The sequence below is a fragment of the Asterias amurensis genome, chromosome 22, assembly GCF_032118995.1.
Source record: "Asterias amurensis chromosome 22, ASM3211899v1".
NCBI classification, from domain to species: domain Eukaryota; kingdom Metazoa; phylum Echinodermata; class Asteroidea; order Forcipulatida; family Asteriidae; genus Asterias; species Asterias amurensis.
Window position 1 is genome coordinate 9,624,570 of NC_092669.1, and position 19,683 is coordinate 9,644,252.

Here is a 19,683-nt window from a genome sequence, read left to right on the forward strand (position 1 = left end):
AAACGCATGTAAAAGAACCCAGTGTACTTATGCACTTAGTTGGTAAGCAGTTTGCAACAGCTTAGTTACTTTTTTTCAAATTTACCTTCATTAATGTCTGTAATTTCAGCTCCAGTCCAGGAGAATATCATCCGAGATGGTGAAGTCAAACCAAGCCTTACAGTACAGTCATCTAGAAACTAAAAAACAATATGCAAATTATATTAATTTTGGAAATTACCCTTACACCGATGTGTGTCAGCACTCTATACTCAGTAATTTCCCGAGCTCTGTAAACAAAAAAATCACAGGAATATTACTCTAGTGGGATTCGAACCCATGACCTTTGCAATTCTAGAGCAGTGTCTTACCGACTACCGAGATTGCCCGGTACCTAGAGGCAGTTCGAATCCTATGTTCTAGCAGTGGGTACAGCAATGATTTAAAGGCACTGCACACATTTGGTAATTGTCAAAGACCAGTGTCCTCACTTGGTGTATCCCAACATAAGCACAAAATAACAAGCCTGTGAAAATTTGAGCTAAACTGGTCGTCGAAGTTGCAAGAAAATGATGAGAGAAAAAAAAACCCTTGTTGGACGAATTTGTGTGCTTTCAGATAGGAATAAAATACTTATAGCTAAAAGTATTTTAGAATTTTAGTGAGAAATTACCTCTTTCTCAAAAACTACATTACTTCAGAGGGAGTTGTTTCACACAATGTTTTATACTATCAACAGCTCTCCAATGCTCATTACCAAGTCAGTTTTTAAGTTAATATTTGTTTTGAGTAATTACCAAACGTGCACCTTCCCTTTAAAGGCAGTGGACACTATTGGTAATTACTCAAAATAATTATTAGCATAAAACCTTTCTTGGTGACAAGTAATGGGGAGAGGTTGGTGGTATAAAACATTGTGAGAAACAGCTCCCTCTGAAGTGCCATAGTTTTGGAGAAAGAAGTAATTTTCCACGAATTTGATTTCGAGACCTCAAGTTTAGAACTTGAGGTCTCGAAATCAACTATCTAAACGCACACAAATTCGTGTGACAAGGGTGTTTTCTTCTTTCATTATTATCTCCAACTTTGATGACCGATTGAGCTCAAATTTTCACAGGTTTGTTATTTTATGCATATGTTAAGATACACCAACTGTGAAGGCTAATCTTTGACAATTACCAATAGTGTCCACTGCCTTTAATAGATGTTAAATTGCATCAAGAATAAAGAACACTATTTTGGGTTTTACCCATAACACCGCTGTGTGTATACTCAGTACTTTCCGAGTTCTGTGAAAAAAATTACAGGCATATTACTAAAATGAAATAAGAACCCACAACCGCAATTACAAAAAGTACCCAAACCCTTTAAACAAAAATCAAGGTTATTCATACCCGGCCAAAATTCTCAGCCGAGGCTGTAGTTTCAACCATCTCTGTGCCGTCACCATTCCGAAATATCATAACTCGCCTCATCTTTGTCTCCAACATTTTCCTGTTTAAATGAAAATTAAATATTCTCATTTATGTTGCGCAAATTTTACATAAATATTTTCAATTGTGCATCGCAATAACTTTACTCCAAACATGCTGAGAGAGGGCGCAGTGTGCAGGCAGTCCAGCCCCTTCTCTTGGTCTTTCATGATAGTGACTTCAGTGTTTCATTACACTGGCTCCCGGTTCAGGAACGCATCAACTTCAAAATTCTTCTTCTTGTGTATCAGACTTTCCAGGGCACAGCACCAACATATATCCAGAACCTGCTACATCTTCATGCACCACCCAGGCAGCTCAGATCATCTGATACCAAACTTCTACACGTTCCATGTACACGCCACTAATGGGGAGCCCGATCCTTCTCACACTCTGGCCCATCACTATGGAACGAACCCCCAAACTCTGACAAGCCACTACTTATACCAGCTTCAAAACACATTTGAAAACTTAACTTTGTGCTTAAATCTCTGTAACTGGTTGTAGGCTAACTTGCTTCTGCATCTCTCCTGCGCCAAGAGTGTCTTTTAGACAGACATGGCGCATTATATATGGCCACTATTATTGTTATTAGACAATGCATTGGAAAATTTCAGTTCCATGCCGAGAAAACGATTTCCAAGTTTATACTAAATGATTGGTCTTTGTTTCTTCTCTGTTTGACTTATTTCTGATTGTGAGTTTACCCAACACTAAAATCACTGGCCTCTTGGGCCAGCAGTTTGTATTTCAAGCCATGTTCTGTTCATGAGACATTCATGCTAAAAGAGCAATGTTCGTTTACCTCATTCTCTTTGAGAGAGCAGATTTAGTTTTCTTTTTGGCCTCTGTTGGTAGAACCACACCATTCATCGTCCAAGCTGCATACAACTTCTTATGAGCATCCCCTAAAAAAAAAACAGACAGATTTCCTTTATTATTCTACAAATAATCAAGGGTATGATAAGACTACAGCTTTATAACGAATAGCCTTTATACTCAGGCTAGAGTGTTTTTTAGTTATCGTGGCCAACTAAAGTCACCATTGGGACTACAGCATGGTATAGTGCAGTCAACGGATTGCACAAATTGTCACTGACCACCATCTTTGATGACAACCAATGGAAAAGTGCACATTTTCTGAAAGTTTGTATACTCAGCGCCTTGAGTACCTTGTTTGGTAGATACGTGCACTGTATAAGACTTTGATGTTATTTGATCGTGAGCTCAGGGGATACCTTCTATAATGACCTGTGACCCTTTCATCCTCCCATAGTAATCTTTGTTTGCTTGTGAACTCATGTGAACTTATGAGACCCTAAGTTTTCTTTACCTTTGACATTAGAGAAGGGATCTTTGTACGGCTCCCCGCATGAGATGAACACTTCTGAATCTTTTGGAATCTCTTCGGAGAATTTCACCTCGGTTCCGTCGATCAGGAAGATACGTCTTGCTGCAAACTGTAGTCCAAGCTTCAGCGTGCAGGCCTCAAGAAACTAACATGGAAAGTGACATGTAACCAGATGCATATTTACAAAACAAAATTTTCAAACAAGCAGTTAACAAATCTGTAGACCCAAGGTTGTAGTGACCAGGGGTTGATTTTCACAAAAAGATAAGATTGATGCAAAGTAATCTTTTAACATGATTCTAAGAGTGCTTTGTGAACTCAAGGGGTGAGTTCCACTTGCGCAAATATGTAGCAACAGATTTCCAAACAGTAGCGTTTCTATTAATGTGACAGGTGAAACCAGTATGGTTTTGTTTTCCCTGTTAATTTGTTCAATTCCCTTTGATTTTAACAAAGAGGTAGTTCTCCATGGTTTTACTTTATTATATTTACTTCTTTGTCCTTCATGCCATTAGATTTCAAGTTACAGTTTATTGCATCTGTGGGAATTTCAATCTCAATCTTAATCTTTGCACCCCATGGTCACTGTTTATTGGGACCTGGAACCACAAGTAGCACTAGTCTCATTTACATATTCCTTTGTATTGTTTGTTGTTTCATGTTTATTCATTAGCGTAGTCATAGCCCAGGTGCAGTTCACTGGTTACTGTGGGTCTGCCTTCATAATCTTGAGTAGTTGTTCACAAGACACCTTTTTGTAAGGAGTTGTTTTTAAAGATATAAGTTTTGTACAGAGCTGGCTGCGCGCGGTTTCCACTGTTGGGAAAATGGAATAAAAACACATTATCTTCATCACAATGTTGTTTCCAGACTTGATAAAGAACTCTCTGTGTCACATTAACAAATCCAAAAGAAATTTGGAACGAAAATACACAACAGACCTGGGCCAACTTTCAAGGCTCTGCTTACCGTATAGCAAAGAATTGGCGCTTACGGAAGTGGAGAATTCTGCGTTTACGTCAAGCGTATTTCACAGGTTAGCAGGGAGTTCTGCTTCTGCGTTTGCACATAGTCTACATAACTAGGCATTCTTCGCTTACACAGCTACCGCAGAAAATCGGCGCTTGCACAGTAAGCAAAGAATGGTCACCGAAATCGCAGAATTCGGCGGTCAGCAGAGCAATGAAACTGGACCCTGACTAGTTTAGCCTGAACATCTGACGTCACACTTCAAGGCTGGTGAATTACGCCAGAGATTTGCTGTTGATCCTACACACACAATCACCTGTAACCTTGCATCATTTTACATGGCCTTCATAAGATTCGCAGTTAAATCTGACGTACATCTGGAAAACATATGCAGATATCCTTGCAGATAAGGACAGGGGACCAGTCTATGAAAGTAAGAAGAAACTATAAATAAATAGTAAACTTGCGGGTACAACCATGTGTAAATCTCTTTTGAGTAAGCGTTGGCTCTGAAAAGAGCCGGTTTGGTCTTGACGTTTCGAACAGTATACTCTGCTCGTCTTCAGGAGAAACGAGCAGAGTATACGTTCGAAACGGCAAGACCAAACAGGCTCTTCTCAGAGCCAACAGTCACTCATAAGAGATTTACACATGGTTGTACCCGCAAGTTTACTATTTACTTATAGTTTCTTCTTATTTCTCCACACCATGCAAAGCTTCAAACAGTACTTCTATGACTAGTAGTTCAGTATGAATACAAGAACTTACTGTTTTCATTGAGTGAGCTGTGACTCTTGTAGCATCGCTCTGTCCTCCATTCTTGTAGACAGTGGCCCTAATGACCTGTGGTTGGACTTTATACAGTGCTTTGGCTCCTCGTCTGGATCTAATAGAGGTGGTGGTAGAAGTAATGGACTTGGCACTCCAAGGCCTGTTGAACAATCAAACAAATTATTAAAGACACTGGACACTATTGGTAATTACTTTAAATATAAACTGCGCCAATAAAGTATCTAAACACTTACAAATGGTCAGATTTATCGGAACCTGAAATAGTATACAAAAAAATAATTATTCATTTCTATTCAACGTTAACTTCTGCACATTTTGACACATATTGTGTTGCGCTACGATGTTGTTGGGTGGATTTATGGGCACTTGAGTGACTTAAGGTCGAATTTCAAAAGTTGCAAAAGCCCCTATTCACCCCAATTCCAGAAGGGAACTCGCACAAGCACCACACACAGACAAAATCAAAAGACACAAACTCGTTTCGTTTACTTGACCATGAAATTTATTGCCGTATCTTTAACTTTAAAACTGCTGATATCCTGTCCCCAGTTCTTAGTGTGTCCTCCATCACTGTCCTGAACGCCAAGGAGTCGTCTTCTCATACTCCCAATGAGACCTCTGATCTGTACCTGGTCAATCCCCTGCCATTTCCTGATCAGGATGCGTCGCAATCCCTCGAGAGTGGTGTCAGGCTTTATGGACTTGTTCACTTTCTTCTGCTGCAGAAGTCACCCTCGGACGGCCACTCCTTGACAGGTCGTCCCCATTTCCCTGAGCTTGGTACACTGTAGCCATTTCATCATTAACTGACCGTCGCTGGTGACGTTGTAACCATGAGCTGCAGCTCGCATCGACGTACCGGCTTCTATCAAACCAACGATCCGTCCTCTTTCCTGTTTGGTCATTTGAGCCATCTTTCCTGTTATCTTGAACCACCTTTCCCTATCTCATCATAATCAGGGATTCTGGCTCTTAACCCATATTGTTGTAAGCCTCCCATCTTTGACCCCTTTGCTTGGTTACTGACAATTATTGGTGATGTTCATCACAACCGATTTATCAAACAAGCGACCAAAAAAATCGTTTATAAAAGGTGGGCAAAAGAAACGCTGATCTTACTCGTCACAATACAACGATTTAGCTTGAATAGGGGCTTTTACAACTTTTGAAATTCGACCTTAAGCCACTCAAGTGTCCATAAATCCACTAAACAACATCGTAGCGCAACACAAGATGTGTCAAAATGTGCAGAAATTAACGGTGACTTGAAATGAATAATTATTTTTTGGCATACTATTTCAGGTTCCGATATATCTGACAATGTGCAAGTGTTTAGATACTTTATTGGCGCAGTTTATATTAGCATAAAAACTTACTTGGTAATGAGCAATGGAGAGCTGTTGATAGTATAAAAAACATTGTGAGAAACGGCTCCCTAAGTTACATAGTTTTAGAGAAAGGGGTAATTTCTCATTCAAATAGTAAAAGACTTAAGGCCTGAAGCCTTTTATTAGGCATCTGAAAGCACCCAAATTTGTGCAACAGGGGTGTTTTTTCTTTGTTAATTTTCTTGCAACTTTGATGACCAAATGAGCTAAAATTTTCACAGATTTGTTATTTTGTGCATGTTCGGATACATTAAGTGAGAATTCTGGTCTTTCACAATTACCATTATTAATATTTAATTTTTTGTCACTGAACCTACCGTTTGGTCTTGTACACAGGAGCGCTCATTGGTCGTAACTTGGCCTTCCTTTGACTCTTCTCTTCTTCTCCCGCCTCCTGCTCGTTCCCTGGAGCTGTACCTCCATCCACCATGAACTTTACATCAATCCTCTTGCGTTCCCGTGCTGAGCTACGGCCTGCCGGGACCGCCGAGATGGGTCGTCGTGTCTTAGGGAGGGATTGAGTCGCACTGGTGACCATGTGGTCACTTTGAGCAAGCCTCTGCATGTATGGGGAGGCATGCTTAGTGGGCCTGTTAAGTCTGCATAATCAAACAAAGATTTTTCAACGTTAAAACAGGGACAAAAAATTAAGAGGGAATTTTCTGTGATAAACTTCCTTAAAGGGAGTAGACACTATTGGTAATTACTCAAAATACTTATTAGCATAAAACCTTACTTGGTAACGAGCAATAGAGAGCTGTTGATGGTATAAAGCATTGTGAGAAACAGATCCCTCTGAAGTAATGTAAGAAGTAACTTTACACGAATTTGATTTGGAGACCTCAGATTAAAAATTTGAGGTCTCGAAATCAAGCACCTGAAAGCACACAACTTCGTGTGACAAGGGTGTTTTTTTCTTTCATTAATATCTTGCAACTTCGACTACCGATTGAGCTCAAATATTCACAGGTTTGTTATTTTGTGCATATGTTGACATACACCAACTGTGAAGGCTAGTCTTTGATAATTACCAATAGTGTCCAGTGTCTTACACAAAAATCTTAACAACCAAACTGTTGGTTTCTGGTTATGGTATTATTTTAAAATCCCTGCAATCGGCTTGCGAGCCCTGTTTAACTATTCCCACTTTACCTTTTCCGTGAGCCTGTCGTCTCAGCCTTTTTGAGTCCTTCAAGGTATTGTGCGACCAGTAAGTCCTCATAGCTGATTGCGTCGCTGGAGGAACGGTTATATTTCATGCGTTCTGGATGGTGTGGGTGAGGGGCTGAGAAGGATTCTGATAGCCTGGGGTCACCATGAGCGCCTGTAGGTGCCATCTTTATCTTCTTGTCAACACCAACTGTGAACAAAAAACAACAAAGAAACTAATGAAATTGTTATAAAGTCAAGTAATAAACAATAAGGGAAACTGACAGGAAAATTTCAAAAGATGAAATCAACACAAGACAACTCAAACTACAAAAGGTTGAGACAACTTTTAACAAATTTACGTTTCAGAAACTTAACGGTTCTGACAGAGCAATTCAGTGGTTAGGGAAAAATTTCAGAGATACCGATCTGTATCTAGACCAATTTTGGTGGTGGGCAATAAATTTTAAAAAATTGAAGACCACCAAGGATGAGTGAATCAACAAAATCATTCAATGTTTAATTATGGGGGCCATTACTGCTGGAATAAGCTGTAAGCATGTTCAAGGTTTCCAAAGCCAAACTGTTCCTGTTAAAGGCAGTGGACACTATTGGTAATTTCTCAAAATAATTATTAGCATAAAACCTTTCTTGGTGACGAGTAATAGGGAGAGGTTGATGGTATAAAACATTGTGGGAAATGGCTCCCTCTGAAGTGGCATAGTTTTCGAGAAAGGAGTAATTTTCCACGAATTTGTTTTCGAGACCTCAAGTTTAGAGTTTGAGGTCTCGAAATCAAGCATCTAAACGCACACAGCTTCATGTGACAAGGTTTTTTTTCTTTCATTAATGTCTCGCAACTTCGACGACCGATTGAGCTCAAATTTACGCAGGTTTTTTATTTTATGCATGTTGAGATACACCAAGTGAGAAGACTGGTCTTTGACAATTACCAATAGTGTCCACTGTCTTTAATGGGGCCATGCAATAAGTTGAATGGCCTTTTGACCATGTTCTTTCTCTGTGACATTTGATACTCCTTATCATTAGCTGTGTCTCTCTACGCACAGCCACAGTGGACAATATATTGATTTATTCTAGTTGAAATCTGTGCAGGGCGCACAATGTAATTTGCAAAGTGTGAGTCCTGGAGCCCCCAGCACTGCCCACTGTGGCTGCAAACACTGTACCGACCGCTCCGGTTCCCTTTTGATGGAAATACTAATAGAATTCAAGTTGCATTAAATGCAACTTAAAAACTCCTTCAACCTCCACCCAAAATGTCCATGTTACTACTCACTCACAGCTAAACGCACTAACCACTGGAAACTGGAATGTTTGAAAGGCTTATGAGTCAACTCGGTCCCAAGTCAACTCGGTCCCAAGTCAACTTGGTCCCAAGTCAACTCGGTCCAAAGTCAACTCGGTCCAAAGTCAACTCGGTCCAAAGTCAACTCGGTCCCAAGTCAACTCGGTCCCAAGTCAACTCAGTCCAAAGTCAACTTGGTCCCAAGTCAACTCAGTCCCAAGTCAACTCGGTTCATATGGTTGACGGGAAGTAATTGAATGTTTTCTTTGAATTGGAAAAAAATAACAATGTCCTTTCACTTTGTACATGAAACGGGATAAGTGTGCACTGATGTTCGGGTATAAGGATAACGTTCCGCATGGCGCCACCACTTTTTCACTCTTTTTTACAAAAAGGGATATCTCATTGAGGTAAATTAGGTACTATATTATTTCATATCGAATGAAAAAGTGGTGGCGCCATACGGAAACTTTTCAGGGTATATTATTCGATGTCTTCAATAGCGACCCATTTGTTAAAATAGTATCCAAAATCTACTAATTAAAAAACTAAAACTATTAAGGAAATTAATGTTCGAAATGAAATTAATGTTAATTAATATGATTGACTTGGGACCGAGTTGACTTGGGACCGAGTTGACTGGGACAGAGTTGGCTTGCTTGGGACCGAGTTGACCAGTACCCTTTGAAAGCAAAGCATAGCTGATTAAAATGTTGAGTTGATCACATATCAAGTTGTCTGACATGGTGACAGTACCGTCTTTCCTACTGACCACATGATCATCATGTCGTATGATGATTAAGACTTATTATACAGAAGACTGAGTTCAGGCTTTCATTTCGAAAGTCGGATTTCTTACTATGATCGGAAGTTATTGTCCTCTAGGGAGTCTAGCTCTAGTCTAATTTGTAGTGGTCATGGTGGTAAAATCCGACAATGCTGTGAAAACAATTATTTGGCAAGCTCTTCAGCAAAAGTGATCCAGTTTCGCGCAGTGTGAAAAGCCTCATTGTGTTCAGCGTGAAAAGGCGCACAAGACCGATCGTGGCCGTTACTTTTTTTCCAGTTGAGATAATAGTTTACAACAATAAATAAATTACAACAACAAAAACAAGAAAGAAAGATAAATCTTCAATCATTTGAAGGCTGCACTGACTTCTTTATTTACATAAGGCCTACAAGTACAACACAAGAAAGAAAAAGAAGAAAAATCTGAAGAGTGAAGACAATTTTAAAAACAAATTCAAAAATACCCTCAAGAAGAAAAAAATACTAATCGGGAAAAAATGGAATACACGGCAATACACCAATCTCCAATTACCAAAGAAAACCAGGTGGAAATTACGTAGACAAATTTGACAAGTGAACTGCGAGAAGTAAGAAAGATTGTACATGAATCATGATATGATTATGATTGATTGATTGAATTGATGGATTGAAAAAATGAAATAATAAAACAAATTAAAAACCTGTATTTTGGTCCACTATTTGCAACAAACGTACTATTAAAGATCCTGAATCAAACAATGTCTTCTTACCTTAACCTTGAGTTTATTTATCGTCAAATATTCATGATACAAAGAAAGCTGAAGTTCACTATGAAGTTTGTGATTGATTTTTCACTGTCGAGCTCACCGCCATATTTACGGAATGTCGCCTAGGAGATGACGTCATGTAATCATGAACTACTTGCTGGAATACTAAACTCACGCATAGAATTATTGACGTGTAGTTCGAATAAATTATTTACTGTCAGAAGAGGGCGCTCATCTTGAATGCCCGTGCCGTGCCCCTGTACTGTTTACGGTCCTGAAAATGACAAAGTAATGGGTGATCCAGGTGCGGTCCAGTTGATTTAGAAGATTAATATGGATCTGAAAAGTATATATGCCTATTTCTCTGTTTTAGGCACACACAGAGTATTGATTTCTCACCCCTCATCAACAAAACGCAAAAAGCACAGAGCTCCTCCACTGCCCCCCCCCCCCCCGATGCGCCTCTAAATTATTATGCTATTGGAAGTCACTGCATTATCAGGGAATGTTGCGTGATTCCTCTGTACTTAACATCTTTTAAATATTCTGTACTTATTAAGCCATCGGTATAGCCTCAGATTTGTGCAAACATAGAGCAAACAGAGCAAGGAGGAGTCAAGAAGTACGCGTGGATTAGTTTATAGTCTTGAGTATAGACCACAGTAATTATAAAGGGAGTGAATAGTTTGGGGTTTCATTCAATGGACAGAGAAGCGGGACTTCCCAGAACACTGAAAGAAAACTGCCAACTAAGGCCTGGAATAGGTATGGCGCGTAGGGCGCTGATCCTAAGTCGTTGGGAAGTTCAAGTCCCGATCCAGTAAAAGCATAGAGCTATAGCACTATGAGTAAAAGTGACCCTAAATAGTTTACAATCTGTAAGCTTTTGCAGCCACAAAACACCCACCCGATCCCGTCTATATAAAGTCTTAACTGTTTTGTTGGCAATGAAGCATTAATTTATTCAAAATGTTCCGAATCAAACGAAGATATTATTGTGGTGAAAGGGATTTTTTCCCCCGGCACCAACCCGCTAGTGCGCCATACCGCCTGAGTCTGTCCGTCACGGTTCCTTCCCCTTCCTCATGAAAAATTTTCATCTCGTCAGAGACTTGCTCCCTAGTTTTTCTAGCTCAGTGTGGATCGCTCCCTTGCTGGCGCTGGTCCTGCCTGCGGGCTTCCTGCGTTACGCTTGACACTTGGGGGGAAAAAACCGCTTGTCTGGCAACGTTTGTACATCTTTCCACAGTGAATGAAAATCAAAAGGTGATTTTTTATTTTTCAAAGAACAGTAAAAGATAAAAAGAATAGACACATTATTTAATATGCAGAACATTGTAAATGGTAAAATCTAAATTTTGGGTAAAGGTGGGGGTTCTCTTTGTTTGGCCCACCAATCAAACCAGCTCATCACTGACATTGTGGGCTTAGTAGTGGACACCTCAACATAATTATTAGCATAAAACCTACTTGGTAACGAGTAATGGGGAGAGGTTGATAGAATAAAACATTGTGAGAAACGGCTCCCTCTGAAGTGACATAGTTTTCGAGAAAGAAGTAATTTTCCACGAATTTGATTTCGAGACCCGAAGATTTATAATTTGACGTTCAATCATCTGACAAGGGTATTTTTCTTTCATCTCGCAAGTCCGACGACCAATCGAGCCCATTAATTTTCACAGTTTTGTTTACTTTTAATTATGCATAAAATGTTGAGATACACCAAGTGAGAAGACTGGTATTTGACAATAACCAGTGTCCAGTGTCTTGAAGCACTGTCTCTGAGCTGGTTTACGTCCCGAATTTGAATGCAGGAGGCGCCCGAACCATTTCATGATGATCAAAGTATGATAACTTTTATATTCCTTATTTTTTTTGTTTAACATGTAGTGTATATCATGTAAGCTTACTTGTAGTTGCGATAAGCTTACTACACACTATTATTTTTTGATTTGGGAAACACTACAATAATAACATGTGACTTTTACAGATTATTTTGGTCAATCAAGCCATATAGGCCTACCAACCCAATGGAAAATAAAAATGTCATTAATAGTTGATCCCGAAAAAAATAATTAAGTTTATAGAATCTGGAATCTGCAGTGTTTCGAATCCGGGAAACCCGAAACCCGAAAACTATGATTATAAAACAAACATTAACATAATAAAAATAATTATTATTAGGAATACAAATCGTTTTTGGTTTAGCAGTAGGTATTGCCTTACCCACTGAAAGTCCCTGAAACTAAATGGTAATGTTTATTTGGAAAAGAAAAAAACCGAAACTCATTTTTGCAAATATTACGAAAAAGAAACAATAAAAATACAATAAAATTGTCTATTATACAAATTAATTGATTAATAATGTTGGACCAATGCATGCTGTGCTAAATACAGTGGCCGCGCCCTCTAACTCCACGCGCCTACAAACACACAGCATGCACACACTACCGTAGCGTAAAAGGATGTGCAGAAAACATGCGTACATGAGCTATCTTCGGAATCCAATATGGCGGCTGGTTATGTAGGAAAATGACAGCGGACGGAGTAGGACATTTAAAAGTCTTTAAAGTGGATTTGTAAAGGATCCAGAGATGTCTCGTCTTGCTGATTATTTTGTCGTAGTTGGTTACGACCATGAAAAAGAACGTGAGTACAGATATATTGTCTTGTTTGTTTGTAAAACCGCTGCGAAACACACGAGTGTTGAAGATAGGGAGGGGGTAAAAATTGTCTTCCTGTATATTTTTTTTTCAGGTGACAGGTCAGTGGAAATTGCACACGCCCAATTTCCGGACACTTAAAACATTCGTCAAACCTTCTATTCCTGTAACGTTTATGGCGAATTGAGATATTTGTCGAGATAAACAAGGATGAGTAAACATGTATGTTATTATTTGTCATGTTTGTGATGAATTAAGATTCGAGATCGAGGCAAAAAGATGTATTCTGCACAAATTTAAATTTAAAAATAAAATAAAACAAAATTATTTTAAAATAAAAAATAAAATGTAATTCTTTTTTTTTGAAGAGACATACTTTCTTTTTTTCACAATCACAGTTTATTTGTAATTTTTTAAAAACATTTCTTGTCTTGCAAGCAAAGATATTGATTTAGCCTATATATGCACAGAGCCACACCCCTTCCAATTGGTTGGTTGCCAACAAACTATTGGTTTGCCCTACAAATACAACAGTCCTTCACAGCAGAAATGATCGAAAAAATAAAAAATCAACCAATCTATCTTGCAATATCGGAAGCTTGTAATAACATGTTGAACAAGTGTTGGGCTACACTGCAAACGAAGCGTAAAATACAGACTATAAAACTTCTTTTTTTTAAGTTTTAACAGTCAATAGTGATAATTTTTTATAACATAAATTTACATTTGATTTTGACATGATAGAAAAGTGTCTGAAATTTTAACTTGCATTGCTTGTTTAGCAAAAAACTGGTGCAAAACTTCAGTGGCAACAGTCACGGCAAAAACATAATATGACACATGTCACACGCGGGATGCATGCCCAACAAATCAACTAAAAAGGACACCATAAAAGAACATTATAAAATATGCATTTTTGTAGTGTGTGGTTTATCTAAAATAACGTGTTTACCAATTTTCTGATGCTGTACAATACATTGTTATAGAAGGCCTGTAGCTTCGTTTGGCAAGGGCACTAAGGCATTTTTCTTCTTAGTAAAGAGCAGTGCAGCACCCTATGAGGATATTTCTACTGGGGCGTTTGAAGGGCATTAGGGCATTGACTAAGAACCGGGGGCATGGAGGCCTTTGTTAATAAACTTAAACTGCATGGTACATGAATAAACGTACATGAGACTTGAAAAATAGTCAATGCTTTGAGATAGCTGTAGAAAAAGCACTCCACTTAGGCTTTTCCTGTATGAAATCATTGAGTGCAACCATGGTTACACCAATTTCGTGGCGGCACGGTTGGCTTGTGCGTATAGTGCTCGCCTCTCACCAAGGTGACCCGGGTTCGATTCCCGGTCGGGGCCATATGTGAGTTGAGATGTGTGTTGGTTCTCTGCTGTGCCACGAGGGTTTTCCAGACTATCCGGTTTTCCTCCCTCAGGAAAAAATCAAACACTTTTGATCTTGGCTGCACTCCGTGGTCATAATGGGTTGATGTGGCTGGCGGCTGAATGCGCCCTTGCATGCCTGCTATCGAACACGTTGGAGCCGTGTCCTTCACAATTCAGCTCTTAGCTGCGAGTTACAAGGACGATTAGCCCCCCAAATTAATATTAATATTATTATTAATGCCCTAGTTTCTCTCCATGAAGCCCCTAAGCATAAAGTAACATTTGGGATTGCAAGACAACATTATTTGAATAAATAGGCACAATTCATTTAAACTATTGTAAAAACACTCTTGTTGGTTAGCAATGACATGTGATTAGGCAGCTCTACAATTACAACCCCCCTCCCCCCCCCCCCCCCTAAAACAAGCCCCAAAGCATCTGGCCTGATGTTGGGCAAGGGCACCATGGTAATTTCTCTTTGATGAAGGGCATCTAATTATGTATGAGGAAAAACATGTAGTACATTTGCATTGGAACATTTCAATGAGCATCAAGGCAATGACATGAGGCAATGAATGGCTTGGGACAGTTCATTTGTTGTTTGTTGCCCCAAGCAGGGCCCAATTTCATAGAGCTGCTTAAGCACAAAATTTTGCTTTTAAAAGCAAAAAAATCCTTGCTTAGTAAAATCAGATTACCGGCCAAGACTCTACTTAATTGTTATGCTAAGTAAACAACAGCTAAATACCAGTCACAAGCAATGTATATGGCATGACATTTTTGCCAGTAACATGTGTAAAATAAGCAAGCTATTTTCGTGCAAATTTTTTGCTTAAGCAGCTCTATGAAATTGGCCCCTGCTGTGTTCTATTTATGTATAAATCAGGGAAGTCGCATCTACATTTACTGCGACGCAACCTTCAAGCACCCACTACTTACATTGTACAAAACTCACCAACATTTATTTCCCAGCTTCTAATGATCTATTCTTCATTTCTTTAAATTTAATTCTGATTGATTGTGAGGCGCTGTGTTTTTTGTAGAGCACTGTCTTTTTCATTATCAAAGTATTAGGCATGTGCATTTGCCCTCAGTCACTCTATCATCATCCAATGGTTAATACTCAAATGTGCCTCAATCCTCAATAGTACTCCAAATCCTTGCGGACTTGTGTTATTAGGTGTACTACCGATCTTGAAAAGTTGGATGGCATTTCTAGAGGTCCGTAGCTGCAATTTACCCTGTTTAAAGGGTGTATGTACTTTTTGTTGGACAAAAAACACAATGTCCAGTTTGAAGATAATGAAGATAATGATAGTAGAAAGCTTTCCTGAAAATATTACGTGCTGAGGTGCTGTATTTTTTGGGTAATGAGTAAAACAATGTCATGAAAATAATTTTGGTCTCTAAATTTTGGTCTCATGAGACCAAAATTATTTTAAGCAGTTACAAACGTATTTTCATTACATTGTTTTACTCACTTCTCAAAAACTACAGCACCTCAGTTAGTAATATTTGAAGAGAAGCTTTCCACTATCATTATCTTCAAACCGTGTAAGTTTAATGTAAATCTATGGACATTTTGAAAAAGTACCCAAATCCTTTAAAGCCATTATACACTCTCGGAACAGGAAAAAAAAAAAAAAGTTCACAGATTTACAAATAACTTACAGGGTTTACAGAAGGTAATGTTAAAAGACTTCTATTGAAAAATTAGTCCATGAAATGCTTTACTTTTTGAGAAAACATTAAAACAATTATCAATTCTCGACATCGATAATTACGGATTATAGTAAACACATGTCATGAAACGTGCGGAAACAAAGGTGGGTTTTCCTGTTATTTTCCCCGACTCCGATGACCGATTGAGCCTAAATTTTCACAGGTTTGTTATTTTATCTTTAAGTTGTGATACACGAAGTGTGGGCCTTTGGAAAATACTGTTTACCGAAAGTGTCCAATGGCTTTAAAGCTACAATTTACATTGTGTACATACTGTACATTGTGTACATGTAGTAGTTCATGTACAATACTGGTTGTATCATTTTTGTCAGTGTCATGAACGTGTACAAGTTGCATCATTGCATTGATTGCCTTGCTAGCTTGGTTGTGCTTTATTCAAGAATTAAACTGAATGCACCCAAAGCTCCTTCATACTAGGGTCCAGCATCCAGGTTCACTAGACGGTGTGTCAACCGACGCAGAACCAATCTCATCAGACTGTAGGAGGAGGATGCCAAGCATACATGCTGATCTTGCACGCACAACATCGGATGCATAAAATATGCTTCATTATGCACACACAAACCTACGTACATTGCATCATGCTGAGTGATAGTTAAATTTAATACAGCCTGGATACTACACAATTTATGAACAAAAATACATTGTAGGCCTCTGTGTTTAGTGAATGCAACTATAGTGTGATCGATTACATTTGCTTGCTACATGTGTGACTACAATACAAGTAATACCTGTACATCATGTGGAAATAAGATTAACATTATGCAAATTAAACTTCCATACTGTACATCAGTTTACCGGTACATCAGTTTACCGGTCGTGTACATTGCCTGATGGTACAACACTGTGCTTCTGTCTGGCCCTGCAATTTCATTAATTCCTGGCAGTCACAAATGTAAGGTGTATAGCGATGTACAGTATGTTCTACATACTACCGGAACATGTTCCTTGAACAGTTTGCACTAAAAACACTTACACCATGTACAGTTAGTCAATTTGTTATAAAATGTAGTTAGTTTACTGTATTGTACCTTCAGCAGGATTACTGTACAAAACAATTACACAACACTGTCACTGGCCTGGTCAGTGAACAAATTCCTATACACTTGAAAAAACGCTACACAAAATGTAGTGGTTGCTATTCAAAAATCATCTTATGGACCTTAATCGTGGTGCAGCCATCTTGAATTTCTCCCATTGATAATATTAAATAGTTTAATAAAAAAATAATAAAAAATAAATTAATAGTCTGGTTACTATTTGCAAAATGATTTTTAGCACTCATAATGGTAATTTGATATGAGGAACATGACCAAGATGGAGGCAGCTTCTCTTATGCATGCTTTCATATTTATATTTATCAATTCTGGTTGTGAAGCCTGGAGCCAAGGTTTCTCAGAAAATATAACGGAATAGCTATCTAGAACCTAATGGAGAGAAGACACAGAAGGATGTTTCAGTTTTACAATGTATTGAACAGTATTTATGTGGGAGGAAAACCCCAGAGAATTATTCCAGGGGAAAATCCACGGATTCAGGTTGGGACTGAAAACCCATGATCCACATAGTGCCCCCGGCGGGATTCGAAACAGGGCACAAGACAGTTTTTCTTTATGTAAAGAAGGGCATCTTGATGAGAACAACTTAAATTTCTAAATTGGAAGATTTCAAGGCGAACAAGGGCAATGATTAGGGTCATAAAACGGTACTGTTCAAACCAGGGCGAGGCAGTTTTCCTTTGATAAAAGAAGGGCATCTCGATGAGGACAATTTGAATTTCTATTGGAACATTTCAAGGAGCACAAGGGCAATGATTAGGTACTCATCAAGTAGACTACTTAAAAAAAACCCAATAACTTGATCGTGTGAACCGATCCTGACGAGCTTGTACCGAGTACCAGTACAATCACAAATTCAGTTTAAGATTTTGCTACTTGTATTCCGATGAAATAATCCTCCACTTCGCATTCTAATTTAAGACACAGCCAGGTTTTCTAGAGCCTGTTCTGCTACCAGGATATTATCAGAGAGTCAAATATAATAATGTTCATACCAGAACTACTCATCCAGAAAATAATTCCATCTTAAATACATTCATAGAAATAGTTTTTGAAGACCCTGAAAATCACCAATGCTTATGATTGCCGCATTCGGTGAAAGATACCTTGAGTGTGAAAGCATTCTCCAGAAGAAGGTCAGAGCAAATTGACCAAAACATCGAGCAGTACAAACTAGGCTAACCTGCTTTTCTCAGAGCCACCACTTCTCAAAAGATTTTCACATGGTGTCACCGCAAACCTTACTTACACAAACTCAAAGACTAATATTTCATTTTTGTTGTTGTTTACAGTTGACAGTTAAAAATAGGAACATTCAGCAGTTGGTGAAATGTTTACAGTTTGCCGTGATAATGCATGTAGATGATGGCATTAATTTATTATTCCTTAAAACAATTGCGTACTCTCCCTTTTAGCAACATGCAATCAATAATTCATTAAAATATTCAGGGGTCATGAAAGCTTCAACTAAAGTGTGTATTATTAAATGCTGGATCGTATGACCCGGGCATCTAACGAAGAGCTGTATCATGTACAATATGGAATAATATCATAATTTGTGCGTTGATAAATAATCGCTGGCACTGCGGGATTCCTTTATAAAAAAAATAATAAACGGAGGTCGTGGGACGGCCGACGAGGGTTTAATGGTCACATTTCAGCGATAGTGTCAGGCAGTTATTGATTTAACTGGCTGTGGAGAATGCTTGGAATTCGCCACTGTGTCACTGGCAGGGGGACTCGGGCAGGGATGAAGACGTTTGTACGTAAGAGACGTGCTCTTGAAGGGTTTCACTGTATTAAATCTTTCTCTTTAAAGGCACCGCACACGGTTGGTAATTACTCAAAATTATTTTTTAGCATAAAAATTTACTTGGTATCGAGAAATGTGAGGTGTTGATAAAAACATTGTGAGAAATGGCTCCTTCTGGTAGTTTTTGAAAAAGACTTCAAATTTATGCTTCCCCTGAAAGCACACAAAGTTGAGCAACAAGGGTGTTTTTTCTCTCGTTTAAATGCTCTTGCAACTTTGATGACCAAATGAGTCCAAGTTTTCACAGATTCTTATTTTATGCATATAATTATCTAGCACCCAAAACAATTAGGAATGCTGGTCTCTGACAATTACTAAAGGTGTCCAGTTGCCTTTAAAAGAATTTCATTATAGTATTTACACTGTATGACGTTGAGCATTCTGCAGCCCTGGAGTGTGCGTGAGTACCACTACAAAAAGGAGGAGGTAGTAGTTTGGTTCATTATCTAACAAGTGCTGTAATAAATGATGTACAGTACGGTTACATGAACACAATGTTCACAATCTAATGGTGATGTGACGTATTATATTTAAAAAAAAAAATTATTATTAATTTTTTTTATGAAAGTCGCCTGACACACAAGGCCTGAAGGCCACTTCAAGGTGTGGGCTACAATTATTTTTTCAAGAGGCCATTGCCACCTACTCCTAGGGCTGAAACTGGGTTACCCCTTTCACAGTCCATACGAATGTAGACTTGGGTATCTTCAATGCGAAGCCTAGCCGGTAGAGCAGAAAGCACTACCTCCCCAATTATATGTAGCAAGTGTCACGACCGGGATCCGAACCCACACCCTGCTGATCAAACACCAGTGCTTGAATCCGGTGCTCTTAACCGCTCGGCCATGACACTGGTAAATAACAGGGCTTGAATTTGAGGGGAATTCCACATGACACAGGGCTTGTGGTTCAAACTTTTTACTGTCAGAATTATGTTTTTATTTTAACAAGCGCTAAAACATGTTAAGAGTCTTATTGGTATTAAAGACACTGGACACCTTTGGTAATTGTCAAAGATCAGTCTTCTCACTTGGTGTATCTCAACTATTTATAATGCACAAAATAACAAACCTTTTAAAT

General features: G+C 38.6%; 2 protein-coding genes across 14 annotated transcripts in view; one reads left to right on the plus strand and one right to left on the minus strand.

Moving 5' to 3' along the window:
* Positions 1-10,059, minus strand: part of LOC139953674 (doublecortin domain-containing protein 1-like) — a 45,199-nt gene extending 35,140 nt beyond the window's left edge. Inside the window, exons 1-8 of the mRNA XM_071953179.1 lie at positions 9,948-10,059; positions 7,104-7,311; positions 6,269-6,550; positions 4,540-4,702; positions 2,785-2,947; positions 2,257-2,359; positions 1,374-1,473; positions 86-179 (exon numbers count right to left, since the gene is read on the minus strand). Coding sequence (XP_071809280.1) covers positions 86-179; positions 1,374-1,473; positions 2,257-2,359; positions 2,785-2,947; positions 4,540-4,702; positions 6,269-6,550; positions 7,104-7,288 — 1,090 coding nt within the window. The 5' untranslated portion in view covers positions 7,289-7,311; positions 9,948-10,059. The remainder of the gene's footprint in view (positions 1-85; positions 180-1,373; positions 1,474-2,256; positions 2,360-2,784; positions 2,948-4,539; positions 4,703-6,268; positions 6,551-7,103; positions 7,312-9,947) is intronic.
* A 2,399-nt stretch (positions 10,060-12,458) lies between these two features.
* Positions 12,459-19,683, plus strand: part of LOC139954037 (myotubularin-related protein 13-like) — a 106,734-nt gene continuing 99,509 nt past the window's right edge. For all 13 annotated transcript variants that reach the window (XM_071953683.1, XM_071953689.1, XM_071953693.1 and 10 more), the window contains exon 1: positions 12,459-12,593. In XM_071953683.1, coding sequence (XP_071809784.1) covers positions 12,539-12,593 — 55 coding nt within the window. In that variant the 5' untranslated portion in view covers positions 12,459-12,538. The remainder of the gene's footprint in view (positions 12,594-19,683) is intronic.